The sequence below is a fragment of the Brachyistius frenatus genome, unplaced genomic scaffold (genome assembly GCF_029030835.1).
Source record: "Brachyistius frenatus isolate BFR_SWC_R1_liver_20210118 unplaced genomic scaffold, ASM2903083v1 Contig_12, whole genome shotgun sequence".
NCBI lineage: Eukaryota > Metazoa > Chordata > Actinopteri > Embiotocidae > Brachyistius > Brachyistius frenatus.
Genome location: NW_027210611.1, coordinates 7,100,534 through 7,123,686, shown reverse-complemented (window position 1 = coordinate 7,123,686; position 23,153 = coordinate 7,100,534). Strand labels below are relative to the sequence as shown.

Genomic DNA, 23,153 nt, shown 5'->3' with positions numbered 1-23,153 from the left:
ATGTTAAATATTTGTTCTTTTTGTTGTTGTTGTTGTTGTTGTTTCTGGGTGAGGTGACCGATGAAGCTGTAAAATCATCAAAAGATTTCTCACATTTAAACTTTGAAATCTTCCAAACCGTCTGAAGTCGCCCCACGGGTACAGGCGTTCCCACAAAATCTGACATGTCGTGATTTTGGTCAAAACACCTCCATTGTAACCAATTTCCTTTTTTTTTTGGAGAGTTCGTTCACCTCCCTGTGAATCGGAGTCTCCGACGAACGGAGTCACTTTCCCTCTCAGCGTGTCAAATCGTCCCTGCAATCACCCCGGCAAACTCGAAAGGCTCGGCAAAGTCTGAAAGCGCTCTCAAAAAGAGAGGAAGCAAAAACAACCCTCGGGAGTAACATTGTGAGGGCTCTGCCGCGATGACAATATCTATATTTAGGGCCCGGGCACCGATGGTGCGAAAGCCCTGTTGTTTGTCATCCAAGGAATTATTATTATTTTCATTCCTTATTTTTTTATTCAAAACCTCGTGAAAGTTGTTACACGCACGTCTCGCGGCGAGATTTTTTTTTAATTTTAGTGGAGTCGCGAGTGGGCGTGGCCAAATGGCTCGCCAGCTACGCAGATGCCGCCAGATAGCGCCCCCCCCCCCCCCCCCTCCCCGGTGGCAACTAGAAATGACACTTTTCATACTTTCACGTGCTACGTCGAGCTGGTTGATCACATGAACCTAAATTCGGGTCAGAATAGCCTAAACATGTGATTGATGATATATTGAGAATTTCATTCTAGTTTGCCAAAGAGCGTCGCAATGGCGATGCGGCAAAGTTTGAGTGACACAGGAAACTGATGTTTAAGGTCAAAGGAAGCTTGAAACCTCATGAAAAGTGGCACATACATCTGGCGTGGTGAGACGATACATCGGAGGTGTGTTTTGCAAAATATTCCATTTACAGCTATTTATGTCAGAAAATCATCTCGTATGAATGGAATAAGAGATATATATATTTTTTTTTTTTACTGTTTTCTAAAGAAATGATGAAAATGATCATTAAATTACTAAAATAATAATAATTACTCTTTAAACGTATTTAAATTAAAATAACTCTGCCCTCCTTAAACTATAATATTCAAATTTACTTTGCACAGTTTTACAATAAATTGTTATGAACAGCAACATATGGTGACTGAGGGATGTTTAATGCTTTAAATAACATTTTCAGCCTCTCACTTTCTATGAATTAAAATTTTTCATTTGTCCTTGACTACACTAAAACGAAAGAAAAAGTTGTTTGTAACGTTTTGAACAGTTCCAGTTCTTCTGATTGGACGTTTCCTCTCCTCTTCAGTAATTATCCAGAGCAAACGACTCAATACTTTCGCGACTGATGAATGAAATAACTTCCGAGGCCTGATTGCTTTTGCTCGGCGAAAGGCGTTTGTGTGGAAGGTAATCCTTTTATTTTAAATGTCAGGTCTGATGCAGGCAGGCAGATCGTGACAAAAGCGGTGACTCATTACGCCACATCGTCGAGGCTAACTTGGAATGATTGAGTTGTCAATCCAGGCATCTTGCGAGTCTATTAATTCTTGATGTTTCATTGAATTAATTCGTCCTAATTCTGTCATTGTGAGAAACATCTGGCTCCTCTGACGCACATTCGCTCGGCGTTTTTGCGTCTGGTAATTTGTCCGTGTTTTTCGGTGGGTTTTGGTGAAAAAAGGTCCGTTTTCTTCCTGTATACTCAACTTCTCAAACACACACAAACACTTCCACACTAAAGCTCATGATCGGAAATTGCAGCGAGGAGAGGAAATTGATTGTTGGGGCCTCGATTGAAACCGTCTCGTCATTCTAGGAAAACACAGCGATCTAATTAAGTATTCTCCGAGTGACTTTAGCTCCATCTTCCTTCCCACATGCTGCTAGATGCCACGCAGATATAAATAAAAACAAACAAAAAAACACACCTCGTTCCAGCTTCCCAGGTCTCTCCGGGGGACGACGGTTATGAGCTATTCTTTTATTGTTCTTGAAATACACATGAAATACACATGAAATTCGTGGTACTTCTCGCTTTGAAGTCAACACTGGATAACCTGAAAATAGTTTCCAGTCTTCACGTCTACTTATACTTTCTTTTATGTCTATTTATATCTATTACTCTTGTCTTCTTCACTGGAGAGTGACAACATCGAGCTTCGGGAAACTTTGAAGAAAGCGTGCGTTGTAGCGACGTGCGGGGAGAGTCTTTGGAAGAACTTCACATGAATTTGTTCAGTTGATCAAACAGATTGAACTGAAAGCACTAAAAGAGCTGCGGAGTCCAGAAGGAGCTGCCGCCGTCGCTGCTTTAATCCGCCTCGAAGCCGCATTCATCCGTTTCCTTTAATCTACGTCTCCGTCCTCTTGAGATCTTTAGAGATACAGAAACGGACGAGGCATCCTGCTTTCACCCCACCTGCGCGAAAAGATCTTTTTTAACGCTTTACACGATGTTCATTATGAGACGTTTTTCACCAAAAGCACGTACGCATGTCCTCTTGACGCGTTGCGTTGATCACCGTTTACCATATTCTTGCGTGCCAAAACTCGACCACCGCCGCAGTCGCTGGAGCGACTTCAGAGTTGTAGCCGATCCACCCTTGTATTCACAGCAAAGACTGAAGCTCTGAACAATAGACCATTCAAGACGGGCGACGTTCTTACCCCCAAAAAGTTCAAGCTCCAAATCCGTCCTTGAAGAAAGACACTTTTCTCTGAAGAGTCTCAGACAGCTTCTTCAATATAAAAGGATTATACGGAGCCTCTTTGTCAGCGTCGGAACAAATTTGTTTTTTGTTAAAGACGGTGTGACAGCAGCCACTTTTTCGGCTGTGATGACAGACAACCGAGACGTCCGAGTCCCCAGATGTTTTTTATTTAAAAAAAAATTCATTGAATTCAATTTTATTTATATCGCGCCAAATCACAACAGAGGTTATTTCATGGCACTTAACACATCAAAGTCCTTACAGCAGAACTTTACAATATTATACAGAGAAACCCAACAATTCAACAATTCCCACATAAGCTGGGAGGGAAACAAATCCTCTTTAAAGGGAGAAAAACCTCCAGCAGAGGGAAGGAAAAACCTCCTCTTGACAGGAAGAAACCTCCGACAGAACCGGGCTCAGGGGTGGGCGGCCATCTGCCCCCACCGGTTGGGGTGAGGTGGAGAGCGGAGAGAGAAAAGGACAGCATAGAGATACAAGAGAATGCCACACTCTCCGGGGGGAATCCTCAGTCTGATCACCTCAGCTCCTCTTCTACAGGTGAACCGAGGAGACTCTCCCACGCAGTAGATAACAGACAGATTTTTTTTTTTTTCCAGCTTATCGCTATGGTAACCTCAGGAGGAAGCTGGTCGTCGTTCATGGGCCGTCTGTATCCGACCGCTGACATTCATTCATTTCTGTATTTAGTTTCTGAGCAAGTGACCCGCGCCCGAGAGTCAGACACCTGAAGGCGACGCGGCGGGAGGCCGAGCGCGATTGCGTCCGCCGCGTTTATATTTATCTGCTTTTTGTATGCGCGACGTCGCCTTTCTCCTTTGAGCTGGTTGTCATCGCGACTGGTGAGAGCAGAGGGATGACCAAAGAGCAGATTAGTGAGGAGGAGGAGGAGGAGGAGGAGAAAGAAGAAGAAGAAGAAGAAGAAAAGTGGGCATCAATCAGCTTCCAGTTAAACTCGCAAACCACATTGTTCACGGTCCATTGACAAGTGCTGTATGTGAAAAAGGAAGTCAGATGGCCTCTGAGTCATCTGGAAGAGGCCATCTGACACGCAAGCAAAGCTAATTCGTCTACGGCTATTAAAGCTGAAGTGTGCGCTGAATACGAAATGAGCCGCCGGCACCGCCGGCTCCTCTCTAATATTTGATCTCATAACGAGTCTCATTCTCGCCGTCACAGCGGATTAATCGGACCGAGCGCGGCCCCGGCGCTGTCATGTGCCGGCTGCAGGTCACCACTTCTGCCCTTTTCTGTCAAGCGTCGCTTCACGATGCAAGGAAAAAAAAAAGAATAAATAATTGTCTTTAAGTCATCTTCATTACAGTTTGAGATTCAGCACTAAAAAGAAAGTAACTTTTTGTTTTTCCAGTTGGACGCTGATCGAGACGAGGAGGAGGTCTTCTGTGACATCAGCATGACTTTGGACAACAAGCTGTTTCCCTCCAAAGATCCGGCAGCCGGTGAGATGAGCGATTATTTTTTATTAAATTTATTACATTAAATGTGCCGAGTCTTGATTGGTTTTGTGGACTTGGGACTCATATTGTGGGGCATTGGAAACAAAAGTGTGTAATATTTTGCGCGCACTCATTATTCGTCTTGTGTGCTGCTGAAATTACTGTTATATTAGCGCTTCTATTATTAATATAGATGAAGCATTTGCTGTGCTTCTTTTCTGTTGCATCAAATTTGGTAGAGATGCAGTTGAGAATTTTTAGAACGGGTTCAGTAACATCCGTGTTTACTGACTCATCGTTACGAGGATTTTTCAGGGAATCGACGTGGCAGGATGACAGGCTCTTTGTTTCAGTCATGAGTTTCTTAAAATCACAGATGGCGGATGATATGCAGCATTGAAAACAAACCAGAGACTTTAAAAGCAGCAACGGGGGTTTAAGCAGAGCCTGGAAAACCTCATTTCAGCAGCACTTTATGAACAGACTGTACTCGCCGGCTTCGAAAATGTCCTTCAACAGGGTGACGGGTATTTCTCTGCAGAGAAGTTCATCATGCTTCTCTTCTAAACTCTTTTGGCGGTTCTGATGTCGATGTTGATTCAATCAGTTAAATCAGGGTGAGCAGCGAGTGTGACGCGTGGACATTTTTCTTTTCTTTTTTTTTTTATTGATTTTTGTATTTAATGAGAAGTTGAATGGAAGTCTATGGAGCCAAAACTTTTTTGGAGCCAACCCTGAGTGGGTCTGGGCCTCATTTATCAGACCCCGAAGCTACGTCCACTTTTATATACCGTCTGTGGTTCAGACCAAAAACACACCACGGGATGATTTGAAACTTGCAACTACCCATAATTCCCCTGGTTACTACATTCGGAAACCAGATCACAGCGAGGGATCTTTAAGATGAGGTTATCCTAATAATGTTAGAATGTGTCCGTGTGTTTTTGCATGTATACATACTATATATATATATATATATAGATAGATATATAGATATATAATAGCTTTTAAAATGATTATGAGGTGTGTTACAACAGATATGAAGCGCCAACATACCTCCGGTCACCTTCAGGCATATTTAACAGATACATGAGTGTAGAAAGGCTTCTCCAAAATCCATAAGAAATGAAAACCAAAACCACCAGCTGCCTGGTTACCAATAGAGTTGGCATAGCAACCAGCGAAGCATGGGTCAGCCGTGCTTTGTGACAAACACAGAATCAACAAGGTTAGACTCAGTACTTTGAGCTCTCAGATGGCGAACTGTTATGTGTTATGTAAAAACTGATAATTCACCGTTCACAGATCTGCGTTCCTGACACACACACACACACACACACACACACACACACACACATCACAGACCCCCCCCCCCCATGTTTGTTTTAAAAGATGTGATCAGTCAGCGCTCTGCAGGGGCTCCTGCTCTGATTTCAGAGGTGACAGATATCATAAAAAAATTTACCGTTGGCACTGAACGGGGTTGGCAAAATATGCCTCGTTTTTTTTCTTCATTATTTTATTATTCTTCATGATAAAACAGCGTGGGTTCGACTTGCAAATGTGCCCACACAACACATCATCTTGTAATGGAACATTTCCACTTCTTTAGTGGAACACGTTTTTGGCAAATCGATTATTAGAAGAGAGAAATGGTTTATGTGCGCACTAGGTTTCGTTATTCTGCAGGGTTGTTGTTTTTTTTCTCCATTTATTGAAATCAAAGTCCACTGATGTCAGATTTAAGTATGTGAGAGTTTAAAGAATCTAATATCGATTCTACCTTTTCAATGTTAGGGATTCAGCGCGTCATGTCACACAGCTCGAGCCAAGCCGCATCTCAGCAGGAAGCTGTTAAAGAATTGGAGGAGGAGATTATAAGTGTTGGCTGTTAAAGACGACCAATCAAACTGCCCGTTTCCCTTCATGTCAAAAGCAGTGCAATCGATAGCAAGCTGCTTCTGTAATTTGGGGATCTGCTGCAGATTTAAAGCGACAGATTCGCTCAGGAAGAGACGGAGGCTCGTGTTGCGAGGTGCATCATCACCATGGGAGAAGAAAATATGTCTAAATATGGGCATTAGTACTGAATTTCGAAAATTGGACTGTATATCACCGATTGAACTATTTCAATACCGTCTATTGAAAAAATGTCATTCATGGTGCTGAACTTTTTAGAAAAAAATGTGGTCACACACCTGTCTGTCTGAGTAGACTGTTAATTGTAGCTCCAGAAAAATATCCTGGATGACACGCTCTCCCTGGAAACTGCAAAAAAAAAAAAAAAAAATGTCTAAAGTAAATTTCTCTTTCTTAAAATGGATTTTATAAAACAGTATTTTCTAGGGGTTATTAGGACGAGAGAAGATCCGCTGCCCAGTGTTATAATCAGCTCATTAGCATTCGAGAAAATGAGGAGTCAAAGAGTTTGAGATTCAGTCTCTTCTGTCGAAGAAGAACTGCACATGTTCCTGCTCTGAGGAATTCACATGGAAGTCAAATTAACCCACAAACCGCCGGTACATTCGCTTTTCTCCCCGATCTGCACATCGGGAAGTGAAGGCCAAGCACATACAATGCTCGACGCGCGCATTCCCACCGATCCTTGACGTCAAAATTGCCTCGCGCTACTCGACAGCCACCCGACGCACTTCTGCAGCTCCGGGAAATAGATCCGCGAGCAAATGAGAAACGTTCAAACCGTCAATAAGAAAGATACGATCGCTCGCATGCGAGTGAAAAGAGTTTCACCTCACGGAGGAGGCGAGCTCGCCACGACTCCACTCACACTGTGCACAATTATGTCTTCAGGTGCATTTAAGAGCTGCGTGACATCTGTACATTTGTCGAGATGTTCTCCCACACGCGTGTTCCCGTAATGGGGACTCGCAAAACATGTTGCACTCGACGAAACACACTCTGAGACGAGAGTACATTTCAAAAGCACACTTCAGCGACGTTAAGCACACTTCCGAAAATCTTGAAATCTGGGTCACGCGTGTGCAAATTTCTCGTTTCTACGCGTCTTTCAAATCGGCCGACAGAGAATAAAATAAGGAAAATCTGCAGGAGACAAAAACAAGACCGAGTGAAATCTAAAAATAGACCGGCAGCAGTTGAGGTCAACTCTTTAAAAAAGAGCCTCCAGGCTCGGCGTCCTCCGTGGCAATCGCATGAAGAACTGAAGTGCTGCTGACAAGCACGGCCTGTGCCACCTGACATCACTGGAAAATAAAAAGATCTCCGCCGTGTCATACCTCAGCCCCTCGCTGTACAACGGACGAGATGCACTCCGACATGCTGCTGACTCCCGAGTTGTGAACCGTTGTGTTTTTCTTTTCTAGTGCGTTCTGAAGCTCGTCATCGCGACGCGTCTGAGAAACTCACGTCTCTCCGGAACCCGCCCGAACGTTTGAAGCCGCATCCTCGCAGAATCTAACCCAGTTCTTTAATCGGGAAGGGGGGCTGGCGTGCAGGGGAAAAAAGAAATCTGCCGAGGGGAAATGTTATTCACGACCCATTTCCACCGAGGAAGAGGATGAAGATGCTGCGTGTTAGAATTCATCACGGCATCACCGCCTCGGCAGATTTCTGACAGCAGCGAGGTCGAAGTTCAAGTGCGGCTTCGGGTTGTTTTTTGTGTTTTTTTTTCATGGGGCTAAAATGAGCTCGTTTTGTGGACGTACAGTATTTTTCTCGTCGGGCTCAGATTGATCAGCAAACCGCAAACGTGAAGTCGCGCGTCTCCGTCTGCGAAACGCGTGCAGCGTGTGTGCTGAGGTGGCGCTAACGCAACACGAAGAGACAACGCAATACGCATCTGCATACAGTGTTGACATGCAACGGCTGCGACAGCCAACAGCACCAGTGTTTCTACTGTTATCGCAATCCACAACGCCTGTTGTTTTCTATTTTGTGGTGCGGATCTCATTTATCAATTCATTCATTTAAAAGTCGCATGTCAAGCAGAAGTGATAAAGACTGTAGAATCCACTTCATACGAAACATTCGCTGTTTTTCTAATCTTTCAGATGAATGAAATCAGATCGTTTGCTTCCCTGCCGAGAGTTAGATTTGATTGGCTTAGCTCAGCATAAAGACTGGAAGCAAAGGGAATTTATACATCTGATCTATTTTGTTTTGGTTGATCCACCGACGTAAAAACATAATCTTTAAAAAAAAAAAAATACATAAAATGTGTTCATTTCTGTTTCTATCTTTACATGTTTTGATTATTGTTGTGGATTTTTCTTTTGGCAGGTCCCAGCGAGCTGGATCTCAGTCTACTGGGTGAGATCGGCAGCCTGGCAGACGTCGCCTTCAAGTACGATGAGGTAACCGTACGATGCATTTTTACCTACTGTGGACGTTAAAGGCTGAATCTGTGCAGTTTAAAACTTCGATTGTCGACATACTTCCGAATACTACGGCTTCGACCCGCTGAGGAAGGCTGTGAGGTACGGCTTGGGGATCCGGGAATAAGCAAATGTTAAAAAAAAAATAATAATTTGATTAGATTCTGTCCAATCGCAAACGAGTAGTGACGTCCTACCTTTCTGTTGTGTTTTGACCCTCGGGGCCACCGTACCTGATGGACGATTGCATTAAACGGAGATTTTTTAATTTTTTTTTTAGTGACATCAGCCGCAAATAATAACTAATATACTGTACAAACGATGATAAGACAAGTCCCAGGTTTAATTGCAACACCAGAAAAAGCAACTTACTAAAAATCCTTCCGTCCTTTCACTGTGTGCTTTAATCCCGTAGCAGCAATTAAAGTCTTCAACTGCAAAAAATAAATTAAAAAAAAAAACCTCCCCTTTCCCCGTTTCCGGATCCTCCGCTGTCTCTCTTTACTTTTTACTTGCTAAAAACACAAAACGAGCGCAAATTACACTTTCAAAAAAAGAACAAATTTCAAAGGCCCGGACGATTCAGCGCTGCAAAATGTCCCGAGATGGCGAATATTGTTGCGCGACGGTTCCGACGAGTTTTCATTTCTTGACAACAGTCCAGCAAAGCATCGCCCCGACCGCCGTCTCATTCTGCATCCTACGGGCGTCTGGAAACAAATTGTTTGCTCTCTCCGTCTCTTTCCACTTCATTTCTTCCGTCTCCAGGGGTTTCCTTTTTCTTTTCTCGGTTGATGGGGGTCTTTGCTGCTGCTGCTGTTGTTGTTGTTGTTGTTGTTGTTGTTGTTTAATGTTTCCAACCAGGCAGGGTTTTCAGGGTACGTACAGGCTCTCCCGGCGGCACACCGCTTCACATTTATTCCGTCTATTGAATTCACACTTGGGAGCTGCCCGTGATCACCGAGTCTGTTTATTGTCGGCTGCCCGTCTCCACGGCAACGACTCTCCGTCCTCCCGTTTTCAACCGACGACTTCTTCAGGCCAATTGGCGCCGTGTGCAATTTGTAACGTCTTAAAAGCGTGAACGAGGGTAGCGATCGCGTCACCTGCAGAAGCTGCACGTTGAGGAGAGAACAGCTAAAACATAAAAACGCAAAAGGGTTTTTGGAACATGCGACATTACGCCGGGAACTCGGGGCGGCGGATCTCCCCTCTTCTGTCAATTTGTCTCGCCTTTTTCCGACAAAACACAGGAGAAGAAACACAAACTGTCTTCTCTTTACGTCGAAAAGATCTGTCCACTGACACCGTCAGCTGAGTGAAGCCGAGACGGTCCGGCTCACGCCGCTGCAGCTTTTCTTCCCCCGCGTCGTCCTGAAACGCTCTCATTTATGCCGGATGTAAAACTCGTACCTCTCAGTACGACGGTGATCTGTGCGGAGACGGGGAGACCCCTCCCGTCCGGTCCGATCGAAAGCTAGACAGGATCTGTCGGACAGAAGAGGGGGGGGGGGGGCGGGAAACGTAATACCGATTCTGCGTCGCAATGAATTTCTGAACATGTTTACGGGCCCGGATACTTTCCGCACGCGGAAATCACTCGAGCAAGCGAGCGGACTGAAGGGAAAGAGAAACCTGAAAAGATTACACTCAAACTCAGGTGCAAAAGAAGAAGTGAAGAAAATAAGACGGATCCAGGCAGCGCGACCTCAAGAAACGTTGAACGTGGTGCTTTCACATCTGGGAAGATACTTACGAACAGCTGCAAAATAGATCTGGCGGCGAGACGGTGGACCTCGACGCGGATGAGAAACCATTGAGCTGCTCAGGATCAAGGTTCATTCGTCGTCTGCTGCCGACGGAAAGCTCCGGAGCGCCCGTTAAACTCGACCTCGTGGCGAGGTTGTTTTTTGCCAGCTGGAGAAATAAATACAGTCGATACCGACCCGGCACATTAAATCAGCACGACTTCTACAGGAAAAAAAAAAAAAAAAAACCCCGGCAGAATATTTCACCGAACGCAGCGCCGGCTCGAACGAGGCGAAAAGATGCGCAGAACCGGTAAACTGTTGTCGCAGCGCAGCGCGAAATGAAATCGGTGCAGACGGAGTCGTTCCAGCCACCGACTCGCGCCGTCCGTGCGCGGGGCTCGTCGGCGGCCCCGCTTCACAAATTGAATTACACTCGTGTGCTTCGTCACCCGAGAGCCGACATCCTCCTGGGCGTCGCCGGGGGGGGGGGGCTTCGTAAGGCCCGGCTCTGAGAAAAAAAACACTCTTTGCAAAGCCAGATGAAGGTGAATTTAAAGTGAGGCCGATCGATAATTATTGACCGACCCGGTCATCGTTATTCAGACGCGTGCACAGCCGGGAGAAAAGGCTGCTCCGTCAATAAAATAAGGCGGTGCTCCTCGTGGAGGCGGCGACGCCCGCCCCCACCCCCCCCCCCGTGCTGATCCAAAGAAAGAGGCAGAGGGGAGCGACACAAGCCGGGCAGAGGGAGGCTATTTCGGATCTCCGGTGTTCAAAATCTCTTCAATTATTTCTTGCTTACCTGCCACCTTTAATTTATTCGCGATGAATAAAACATCTGCGGGCTGACGTATTTGTGAATTTCTGAGTGCGATTCGCAATTTTTCTGAATTCCCATTAAAAACCGACCACGCGTGAAGGATTTAAATAGGATTCTCAGTTGGAATTATCCAAAACATAAAAGGTCACCCTCGGGTCTTGGTGTCCTACGCTGTGTTCAGAAATCGGATTTTCTTTCTCAAATCAGCGTGGGTCGCCGTGGTGACGACATACGCCGGCGGTGCAGCTTTCCGACGTGGAAGCTGCCGGCGCGAAAGTTGCAGTAGGCCGTGTATTTCGGCTTCTGTGCGTGGAGAGTTGTTATTGTTTTCCTCCGAGGCGCCAGAAACTGCACTTCCTGATAAGCGCTCTGCTGGCGGTAGCATCGGTTTTGAAAAGCATCTGAGAATGAAGTTTGTTACCGCGTGTCGCTAGAAATCTGGACTGAGACACATCTGTAGAAATTTCAAACCTCCTCCAGATGTGAAATGTGTAAAATCCCGGATTGCAGATTTTTGCATGTGTTTTTTGTTGTTGTTGTTTTTTGTTGTTGTTGTTGCTGTTCAGACTTTCAAAAATAAATCTGGATTCAATCTGGATATGACAAAAATCAGATTTGGGCCGGCGGTCTGAACACGGACTCGGACCCAAAACGCAAGCAAATTTTTAGCCTCTCGAGTATTTAACAATGAAAAGGGAAGAAAGGAAAACTTTTCCTGAACTGCTTGTTGTGTTCCATCGCAATAACTTTTATATTATACAAACAGCATGTCAGTGGGTTTTTTTTTTGGGCCGTTATGAAGGCTGCGAAGCATTCGTTTATAATTGGAGTCAGACTAACTACATGCGGGCGTTGCGTGGGAGAATTGATACGGTCGTCGTGGCTTTGAGCGTTGTGTTGAAGCTACTGTAGTCCTGAACGCCGGTTGGCTGAACGGTGCTCGGCTGATGCTACCGGACGCTTACAGAAGCAGTTAAGAGGAGCTGCAGCGCCGATAGACTCGGTGACAAATGGGAACAAAAGCCGCAGCCAGCTTCGGCCAGCGTAGAGCAGCTGCAGCTGAGCTCCCGGCCGTTGGCGACGAGCCGTCATAGCTCGACCTTATGAAAAAGAGTAATGAGCAATAAAGTGTCACATCATCTCTCCTTTATATTGTATCTGCGCAGCGTATCCCTAAACCGGCAGTGTGTTATGAAACTAAAAAAAACACAAAAACACAAAGCGCTTCGGTACCATTTTTCTGGAGACATCTACGTCCTTTTCAGGATGAATCATACACATGTTCCAATACTTTATTTGATATATGATCAAATGCCCCAAAAAACTAAACTGATTTTATATGTGTTAATTCATCACATTTATTTATTTATTTATTTATTTATTTTTTTTACTCTATAATCAGTATTTAAACGAACGTGACGTCACCCGTTGGTTTGTGAACGACTGTTCTGAATTTTCTAGTTCGGCGTTTCGGCCGTCACCGTCTTGGTATTTTGGAGTCACCACAGTCGCCGTATTTGGATGATCTGAGGAAGCGTGAGCGGCGGATCCGACTCGATCTGATTGGGAACCCGAGGACACTGCATCCGCCCACATGTAGCGAAAAACCTGACTGCACCACAGGCCTGTCAATCAAACAGAAATGCCCCACAACATACCGCTTTTTGAGGCCTAATATCTAATTGACGATGGGATTATTTTCAGATGGACCGCCAGAAAACTAATGAGGAGGAGCGACTTTAGCGAGCGACACCATAATGACTCCGAAAAAAAATGTCTTGATTCAGTATTTCATGAGACAAGCTGAATGGGAGTCTATGGAGCCAGAGCCTTTTTGGAGCCAGACCCCTAGTGGCCCTGGGTGGTACTGCGGTTTAAGGCACATCCACATTGCCCTCACTTGTCAGACCCAGAAGCTACTTTTATATAGAGTCTGTGGTTTCAACTAAATTAGGAAATATACATACACTTAAATGAGGGTTTTAACTAATAGGAGCCTCCTGGCAGGAGGACTTTAGTTGCTCGACTGTCCAAAAAAAAAAAAAAAAAAAAAAGGCAAAATGGCAAAAAAAAACTTTAAGTAAATTATCTACATTGCCAGAGACTGCAAAGTAAATTTCTGAAGTCTTAACCCTCCATGCTCATAAAATGATAAACCCTTTCGACAAAAGGGAACGACGTGACTTCTCCTTAACGATAAATGTTTCCCATTTTTTTTCGCATCACTATTGGATGTCTCAGAAAAGCCAAGTCGTGTCTTCGGCATCCACCAACGGGTTTGTTTTGGGTCGTGCGTGTCGAGCGTTGAACAGACACTTCGGGTGTTGTTGTTTTTGGATTGTTTGTGTAGGAGCGCGCGTCAGCGATCGTGTACGCGTTGCTGTTTTGTATCACCTACCGACTCTTAATCGCCAACATTTTTTTATTTATTTATTTATTTATTTTTAACAGTATTTTGCGCGCGTGTTTATATACGTATCTCATCTCCGTCACGCGGACGCGACGCGTGCTCTCCGCATGTGTTTCTGTGTCTGAGTCACGGCACCAGTTGGTGTACCCACGTGCCGAGCTGACTCGTCGCTGGCACCCGGCACTCCTCCACACCGACGGCATTTGTTCCAGACACCGGCAGCGGCCGTGCTTCACTTTACTACCCCCCTTCCCCCCCTATCCTCCCTCCTCCCCCCACCTCCTCCAAACGGCTCGCTCCACTTGGACCCTCGCACCGACACCTCTCGCCGTCTCGAGCGCGACCGGCAGCGTCGGAAACAATGCGAGGCGGAGAGCCGCGAATAGATGCGAGATGTCAAGTGAGGTCGTTTCCTTGAGTCATCTGTCTGCAGGTGATGTTCAGAGGTTTTTCAAACGTGCTTTCTGCCAGTCGGCCTGGACCTCCGTTCGACTATCCATCTTGAAAATGCCCTTGTGAAAAGTGACGCTCCACCTCGGGGTGGAAATCATCGCAGAAAACTTCCGTGGAATGATTTGTATTAAAAAAAAAAAAAAAAAGTCGGTGTATCTTCTCAAAGACTGAAACAAATCTTTTGACATCAGAATTATTTTTAATCTTCTCGGTCATCTTCTTGTTGAGCTTTTCCACTGATGACTCATTATCATTTAAGTACACTGGTTCACTGATGTGTGCTCGTGTTCGTGGTTCCTACTAATTCATTGTACCATATTTCCAAAAAAATTCATGACAACAATGTTGTTTTTTTCATGTGATTCAAGTGAAAGCAAACGGACAAATACGCTGCGTATCCCCCCCCCCCTAGAATTAGAGGCTGGACAACATCATCTGCATTTAGTTTCCAGTGAGAAATTAATACAATTTTGGTTAAGGTTTGATTTAGGTACAAAATCGCAGAAAGAAAAAAAGAAATTGAGGTTTGGGTCAAAATGACTCCCTCGCTAATGTTTGGGGTATTTGTCAACATGGCGTTACAGGGTTGCGGTTAAGGATTGATTGTAATCACGCTATTAAATAAATAACAGGGCATATCGATTGGAAACAAACAGCCCTCTCCCGTTTTTAAGTTAAACGTTTTGTTGACCCAGCCATCCACCCCGACTTCCTCCTCATATGGACTCTGTGGCTCTTTAACAACATCCCTTGAACTCTTCCTTTGCGCCAAGTATATTTTCTACACCTGGTAGAGGACTCTGTCACTTGATCGCAAACATTTGAAATTTCGGTGCATCTTGACTCATTCGTGTTGGAAGGAAAGTCTCGGATTACATCCCAGTGCTCGACAATAGCACACAAAAAAAAGTCTCGTATCATCAGATTCTGGCAGTTTCACCTGTGTGACTTCTCGTTTTCTTCCTTTAATGGCTTTATAATGGTAACCATCGACCCTTCAGCTGGTCATTTCTACCAGAATGATGCAGATGGCCAAAGCTGATGAGGACAATAATGAAAATCAGCAGTCGTGAGACGTGGGGAAAAAAAAAAATCACTTTTGAAAATGGTCTCGAATATCTGAAACGATTTACATTTGCTAGAGTGGAAAATGCCTTTCAGACAGTTTTAATGCCCAGTTTGTCGGGAGCTTGCAGATCTGCAATTATGATTCGGAGAACGAGGCTGCCGCTTGCTCCACGGACACTGAGGGTTTACACAACGCTTGGTCCTTAGTCTCTTTTTCTCAGACACTGTTTAATCTATTTTTTTCCTTCTTTGACACCGTCTCAGGGTCTAAGTGATGGTTTGTGGTCTGACAATGTGGCAATAGTGTTTATATATCTGATGTGAATGGCAATACCCAACGACAGACAGAAAGGTCAGCGAGTCATCGTGTGTGGAGACGTTAACGATGATAACAGCCCCGTTAGGTTATTGTTAAGGATACGGATAACTGCACGCTTTCAGGCCGTCTCCTTGGGAGGACTTTCGTAGTGCTGTGAATGAAAAGGGACGCTAATAGCTGCGTAGATAATGAGAAAAAAAAGAGACAATCACAATCGTCGGCTCCTTTCACCTCTGCACAGCTGTCAATCATTCCGTGAAGTCGGTGGGAACGTCAGATGCTTCCGGTTTTGAGAAGTTGAAAACGGACTCCTTCAATCCAACATCATAAGGATGAGGAGAGGAGTTTCCGTGGTTACCGAACCATCCAACGAGCAGTTCAGATAAAGCCAGGTGAAGCCTTTCCTCTGTTCTTTTGCCAAATATTGTAGACACGTCTGACAGTGAATGGACATCCCGTGTTTCTGGTCGCAACGGAACAAGGATTCAATCTTTCAACAGCACAATTCCCTCGTGCACAAACTCAGGTCCATTAAGAAGTTTTTGGTGTTTTTTTTTTTAGTTTGATGTCTGGCCTGCACCACCGCTGACCTCAAACTCATCCCACCGAGTCAACATCTCACTGATGCTCTCGTGGCTGAAAGGGATTGAAACTCCTGCAGCCGGGATCCAAAACGTTGTGGAAAGCCTGGAACCTGAAGAGCGGAGGATGTTTTTAGCAGCACCATATTATCGTGCCTGGCTTTGAAAAGATCTAATTTCAGCCGGTGACTGTATGTAAAAGTGGACGTGGCTTCGGGGTCGGCAGATGCGGAAGTGCCTTAAGCTGCAATACCACCGAGGGTGACTCCAAAAAGCCTCCAGAGACTCCCATTCAACTAGTCTCATAAAAATCTCAGTAAATAAAATGTCTCTACGGGTTATCGCGGTGTTGTTAGCTAAAGTCGCTCCTTCGCATAAAATGTTCTGTCGGTCCAAATTAATAAGATAAGCTTCTTAACGTGTGGTCGTGTTGTCGTGTTTCCTTTCATATTACAAGTTCTATTTACTTTTTGCTCTTTGTTTTGACTGTAAAGTAATTTCTAACTGTGTTTGAAAGGGGCCGTGTAAATATTTAGTTTAATATTCAGTCGTGTATTTCCACGTCTCTATTCGAAGATCCAAGGACAGTATCTGAAACAATAGATACATAAAGAAGGACAAAAACACAAATGAAAACTAAGAACATCCATCAAAACCTAAAATCTTGACCTCTCTGTTTCTCCAGGTTGACGAGGAGGAAGAAATTGGGTATGCCGAAGGGTCCACAGAAAGTGAGTCGACGAAATGTTTGATTTTTGATCAGAAGTCGAGAGACGAGCAAACAGCCCCCCCCCACACCCCTTCCTCCTCCCCCCCCCCACATCCCCTCCCCTACCTTTCCTCTAGAACAAAACACACACCAAATCCCCTTCTTCCTTCTTTCATAAACCTGCAGCTGACTCCATTCAGCATTTCATCACACACACACACACACACACACACACACACACACACACGCACACACACACACACACACACACAGTTCCATCTCGGTAAATGCCAAGTGTCATGCAGCCGTAATGCAGCAGATGCCTGAAAGAACCTCTCCCTGCGGCCCTCTGTGTGTTTTTATCAGCATCAACGGCATTGATTGTGTAATGTAGGGGGAGGCTCGTCTGTTAATTTACTGTTGCCAGTTAGACCTGATGTTTATCTCTCGTCAGCTCGCCGTCGCCACACCGACGAGTCCACGCTCGCTGCAAAAACACTCCGATCCATTTTGTTATCTTCTGCAGACTTTTTTTTTTTTTTCCTCCGGTTGAAACAAATGATTCCATATTATTACTGTAATTAGATTACTGGTATAATTGTGAACACATTAATTTATCAAATTATAGCTTCTTTACAATATAATAATAACTGCTGGTGAACATGCTCTGCCTTCGTGAAGCTTCATTGAAGCTAAATTAATTAACTGATTTGTTATGCGATTGGTGAAATAGGTTAGGTTAGGTTAGGTTAGGTTAGGTTAGGTTAGGTTAGGTTAGGTTAGGTTAGGTTAGGTTAGGTTAGGTAGTTACTTTATTAATCCCCGAGGGGAATTTTTTTTTTCCCTACAGCAGCATACAGGAAGCAATAGATAATAATATAATAATAGAAAGCAATAAAATAGCAGTAAAAATATAAAATAAAATATAAAATGCACAGTATATACAGTACAGTATATATCTATATATATTATATACAAATAATACATAGTCGTCGATTTTCAGTGGCGATGTCTCTGTTTTGTTTTTTTAAACTGAGCCCGAGTCTTCAAAATGTCTGAGCACATCTGTATTTACTTTCTATAAATAATGACAGTTTGTTGTAAACAAACAGCTGCTGCTGTTCATGAGCAGATTTTTCCTTGGAAACGCTGAGTATCAAATACGAAGCCAAACAGACTTTAAATTGAAATGCAAAGTTGACAATTATCGCTTCAACCTTTTGTTAAGAAAATGAATATAGATTTGTTCTTCCTTTAGAAAAGAAACCAAATGTTTTTCATGCATGCAGTATTTTGTATCAAATACGTGTCCTGCAGTGAAAATAATGTGATGCTAGAAGGTGACTCAGCTTCATTTAACAGTGTAAACAGAGACACCGAAGATGTGTCTGAGTTAATCACAACAGGAAATGGAGGACGAATACCTCGGAGTGAATTAGTCACTGGTCACAGGCTAATTATTAATCATAATAAGGCTTTAATTAGTTTCTTTTTCAATTGTAAAATGTTGTGCCGGGCCTGTATTTTGTTAATGCATTATTTATGCAATACCAAAATATATCAAATATATAGATAATTCAAGCCTCGTGCCTGATATGATGGGTTTTTTTTTCTAGCTTTGGGTTGACTTGGTTCAAATTAACTCTTAAATATTGGTGCTGACCTCAATTAAATATAAATAACTCTAATTATATCCAGTTTTACACGGGTCGCAAAAAGAGAGGAATGTAAATTACCTCTCCCTGTGTGTGTGTGTGTGTGTGTGTGTGTGTGTGTGTGTGTGTGTGTGCGCGCGCGCGCGCTTGTATTACCCGTGTTGTGGGGACACGAATGCAGCTACGCGGTCGCACCGTGGGGGGGCTTTTCCCCAAAGCATGAATCCTGACATTTTAGAAAGACGACTCGGTTCAAGGTCAGCGTCCAGGAAATCAACGTCAGTCGATGTAATGTCCACTGAAGGGATGAAACGTGACTCTTGTGTGTACGTGTCTTTGCGAGGTGAGCGAGGACATTCTGGTCCGACCTCAATTTGAAATAGACCTTCAAAAGGGCCGTTTGAAGGTTGACACTCGGCTTCAGAGTTCAGGTTAAAGGTCTTCGCGCGCCGGGTGCGCGACGAACGCGCTACAGCAAAAATGTTCAAATACTCGCCGGTGAAACTCGCCGGCAATTTTTATTTTTTTTATTTTTTTTTGTACTTTTTAAAATCAGCACGGTTGGTATTAAGGTATTAAAACATACCAATGTAGGAGGGAAACTTGAAAAATCGTCGTAGACGTGCTCCTTTTTCTTTTAAACCGACGCGGAGATGCTTTCAATGGACGCATCGTAGTGAACATCCGTCAGTCGTGATGTCATGATAAAAAATAAGGAAATGTAATATTCATGTTCTGCGAGTTGTGATGATTGTTGTTGGGTTAAGAATGCACGGGGTCATCAAGGGTCCTCACAAGGATATTAGTTCCAGCAGGTGTTGATCTGCACCGCATGTTAAAACTGTGATTTTCTTCCTTCTGACAGGTTACTGTACAGAACAGAAGAAACCAAAGGTTATCTTCATTATGGGTAAGTACACACACACACACACACACACACACACACACACACACACACACACACACACACACACACACACACACACACACACACACACACACACGCTCCTCTGAGCACTGGTTGAACCTACCTCATTAGGAAGAGCTGAAAACACACGACATAATAATGAGCAGCTGCTGACTGTTCAACTGGCTGTTAGTAAAACTGGCCTCATTCATACACACACACACACACACACACACACACGCACACGCACACGCACACCACTGAACTCAGACTGCAGCCCAGATGACAGGGCTGCGTTCAGGACTGTTTTTAGAGGCCAAACGACGGATGTCTGAAGATTAAACAGCGGAGGGCGAAATGTAAAACTGAAGATAATCAGCTACAAAACATTACGAGCTCTGGTCCGGCCATCACTTTCGAAACGAAGCTCAGATCAGCGATGCACGTATAACTTTAGCTTTTTTGCTCGGTGCTCAGACTGGGTTTGGCAACATTATCGGGATATTTTTAATGCCACCTTTAATTGGCATTTTAGGTTTATTCACTCGATAGTGCATTCTGACGATGGAGTATTTATATGTACAATTTGTCTTCTGTCGTTTGGAAGATATGATTTGAGATAACCAAACAACCAACCACTTGTCAGTTTATTAGGAACATGCAGCTCAAACCGCTGCAGACTGATCCAACAGTAAATCCTCCCTTCTTGACCGTGAGGATGTTTTTGGTGCAAATGTTTCAGACAAAAACACCAAACATCTGCAGATTTGCTGTTTTTCTTTCTCATATATTTGTGTAAATTGTGATCAAAATGTTTTTAACTGTGATAGACATCTCTATTGTTTTCACATTTGTTTTTCGACCAAACAATCAAAAAAAAAATTATATAATGTTAATAACCTATACATTATCAAATTAAAATATTTAGCTCTTTTAAATTCTGACTAATTAAAAAAGTAACCAAAAAAAAAAATCTATTAACAGATGATGGAAATGCTCCCCCCGCAACACCAACAATATTTTGCGAGTCTCTTAGTTGTTTGACGACAACAACAACTACCAGATTAATCAAGTGCACAAGTAAACAACACATTAAAGTAAAATGTCTCTCTCAAAAAAACAAAAAAAAACAGAAACACTAGCGGCTCGCGCTCGGTGTTACTTCCAGGTCTTCCCGTGTTTTCGGTGATTAATTAGTGACGGTACGACGAGGCGGATCGGATCGGTCTGATAATTGAAGACGGGGCCGAGAGATGAAGGTTAATGAGATCTGGGACGCACAGCGTCTCCATTAACCACCATCAACTTCGCTGCCCTGGAAAAAAAAATAAATACCGAAGACGGTCATTAGGAGATTATTTAATCAGTACGCGGTGTGTGTGTGTGTGTGTGTGTGTGTGTGTGTGTGTGTGTGTGTGTGTGTGTGTGTGTGTGTGTGTGTGTGTGTGTGTGTGTGTGTGCGTGTGTGTGTGTGCGTGTGTGTGTGTGTGTGTGTGTGTGTGTGCGCGCGTGCGCAGGTTAAGTGCCTGAGCGTTAAATCTCCATGGAAACTAACACCACAAATCCCCGCTGATCTGAATCAACACCGGTTCTGTCGGAGTATTTGGCAAACAGATGTTGAGCCTGACCGACCGAGAGCTCGTTCTCAGCAGGAGCCGATAATTGGAGGGAAAATTAAAATGCCCCCCCACCACCCCCTCCCCAACCCGACCGTCAGCTCGACCCGGCAGATTTTTTTTTTTTTATACCACGTAACGAGCGTCTGTCCGACCGAGCTGCCGTTCGCGAGCGCGTTAAGACAATCTGCGGTGGCGCCGCCGCCGTCGGTGCAATGTCCCGGAAAGTGGGATTTACTGGAGGCCGAGGTCGTCGGAGAGGTCAGGTGAATAAACCATGAAATAAAAGTCCCTCTTAATAGCTTATTTCACCCCTCGTGTTTGTTTACACGGAAATTCTTTTCTTTCTTTTCTTCCTGTTGTGAGGTTGATGAGACCGAAAGAAGGGGTGCGTTTGGAGAGAACGCGAGTTCTCTGCAGAAAACCAAACATCCGAGCCCACGACAACACAAGAATAAGTTCATCAGACAGACAAGGCTCTCCGAAGTCTCCGCTGCTTAGCGGACGGTGAAAGTTGAAAGCTGCTCCCTCTGATCATCAGTCCCTGAAGCATCCCAATTAGAGGAAGCAGGAAACCTCCGCTGCAGCACATTTGTCATTTAGAAGGATTTTGTTTCATATAAAAGTATTGCCTCCAGAGGCTTGAAGGGAAGTCATGCAGCTGGTGCCGGATTCACAAATTCAATTACTAAAAGGAGATTATTTTGTTCTCTCTCTCTCTCTCTCTCTCTCGCTCTGTATATATGGTCGTCCTGCCTTCTTCGCCTGATTTCAAGTCCCGTGTTCGTCTCATGTCTGCTGCTCCATCTCTCTCTAATCTATTCCATCTGTCACTCCGCCTCTTGTCGGGGACATCGCCGCGACGCATTTGTTCCCACATGGTGGGACGGTATGGGCTTCTCAGAGCTAAGTCAAGCTAAGCCTCCACCGAACCGGGCGTCAGTAGACACGCGAGGAAAAGAGTGCAAAACGCCTGCCGAAAGATCAACTCGACTGCCTGACTTACAAAGCTGCAGCGTCCACTCTTTTTTTTTTTTTTTTTTGTTTTTTTCTCGTTTCTTTTTAGGTTTAGATTTTATACCAAAATAAAAGCCCGTGAATGTTTACAATTCCCACATGTTGGATGGACTGAATCCACACCGTTACGAAGTCTAATCACGATCAGCGGTTAGTGAGCGAGCCGGCTTCATTAATTTAGTACTGTGATTAGAAAATGCTTCACAGAGGGAAGACAGAAAAGAGAGAGAATAAAACACGCACAATAAAAAAAAAATATATATATATATATATAAATTTTCTGTATCTATCCATTACAATGAAACCAGTTCTGTTCTCTCTGCTCCGAGACATTTTCAGTAACGTGAGCGATATCAGTTCACATCCAAAACGTACCACAAACTAAACCTTTGCGGAAAATGCAATAAAGAAAAGAAAAAAGAAAAAGGGAGTCTAACACAAAGGGCACAAATAAGATGCAGGTTTAATTGCGTGTAAAGCTGCGACTCCTCTTAAACCCAGTTCGTCTCAATTTTGGGATGGTCTCCATCTTGACCCCACAGGTTTATATTATACAGCCGGTTTTACTTTGACCCGAGGAATACCTCCGGTGAGCTGGCGGTGCAGCGTTTGGAGGCTGGTGAAATAAATGAATTCAACGCGTATACGTACAACGAGTGAATCCATAGGCGTCCTCCCTTCGAATTTCTCGCCGACCTCTCTGACTTCATCCGCGGGCGAGGCGAGGCCCCGGCTCACGTCCGAGCATGCTCGGGAGAAAGAAAGAAATAAATAAAAAAAAATTGAATGCCGGCGAAGGACGGGGGACACTCGACCTCGAGGAGAATATCCATGAACATGAAGCACGTCCGGAGTATTATTACCGCGCCCCGGGCTGCTTTTGATGAATCGCCGCTTCACACAACTTCATGGCCGTGTAATACAAGCAAACCTACGATAACACCTGCACACCGACAGCTGGAAGACTTTCTGAGCTTAAATGATTGAAACAAAAAAAAAAAAAGGGTTTTAATTCTGCTTTCTTTTATGATTTTACATGCCTTTATGTTTGAATATATTCCCTGCAGCCTGCGTGGGCTCTCTATTTACGACGATTTAGTATTGAATCACACAGCAAATTATTTACTCGGCCAATTTTAGACAATTATGGTTGAAAGACTTCATTTGCGAAATCTGTTTGTGTTCCTAATTATTTTTTTTTACCTTCTTGTAATGCTGTGTGAGCTTCTTTGTGTGTGTGTGTGTGTGTGTGTGTGTGTGTGTGTGTGTGTG

The 23,153-nt window shown here is 44.1% G+C and overlaps 1 protein-coding gene across 2 annotated transcripts in view; it reads left to right on the top strand.

Moving 5' to 3' along the window:
* ak5 (adenylate kinase 5) overlaps positions 1-23,153 on the top strand; it is a 59,342-nt gene that overhangs the window by 28,804 nt on the left and 7,385 nt on the right. For both annotated transcript variants that reach the window (XM_069692557.1, XM_069692556.1), the window contains exons 7-10: positions 4,133-4,223; positions 8,481-8,554; positions 16,663-16,708; positions 19,207-19,251. In XM_069692557.1, the coding sequence (XP_069548658.1) occupies positions 4,133-4,223; positions 8,481-8,554; positions 16,663-16,708; positions 19,207-19,251 (256 nt within the window). The remainder of the gene's footprint in view (positions 1-4,132; positions 4,224-8,480; positions 8,555-16,662; positions 16,709-19,206; positions 19,252-23,153) is intronic.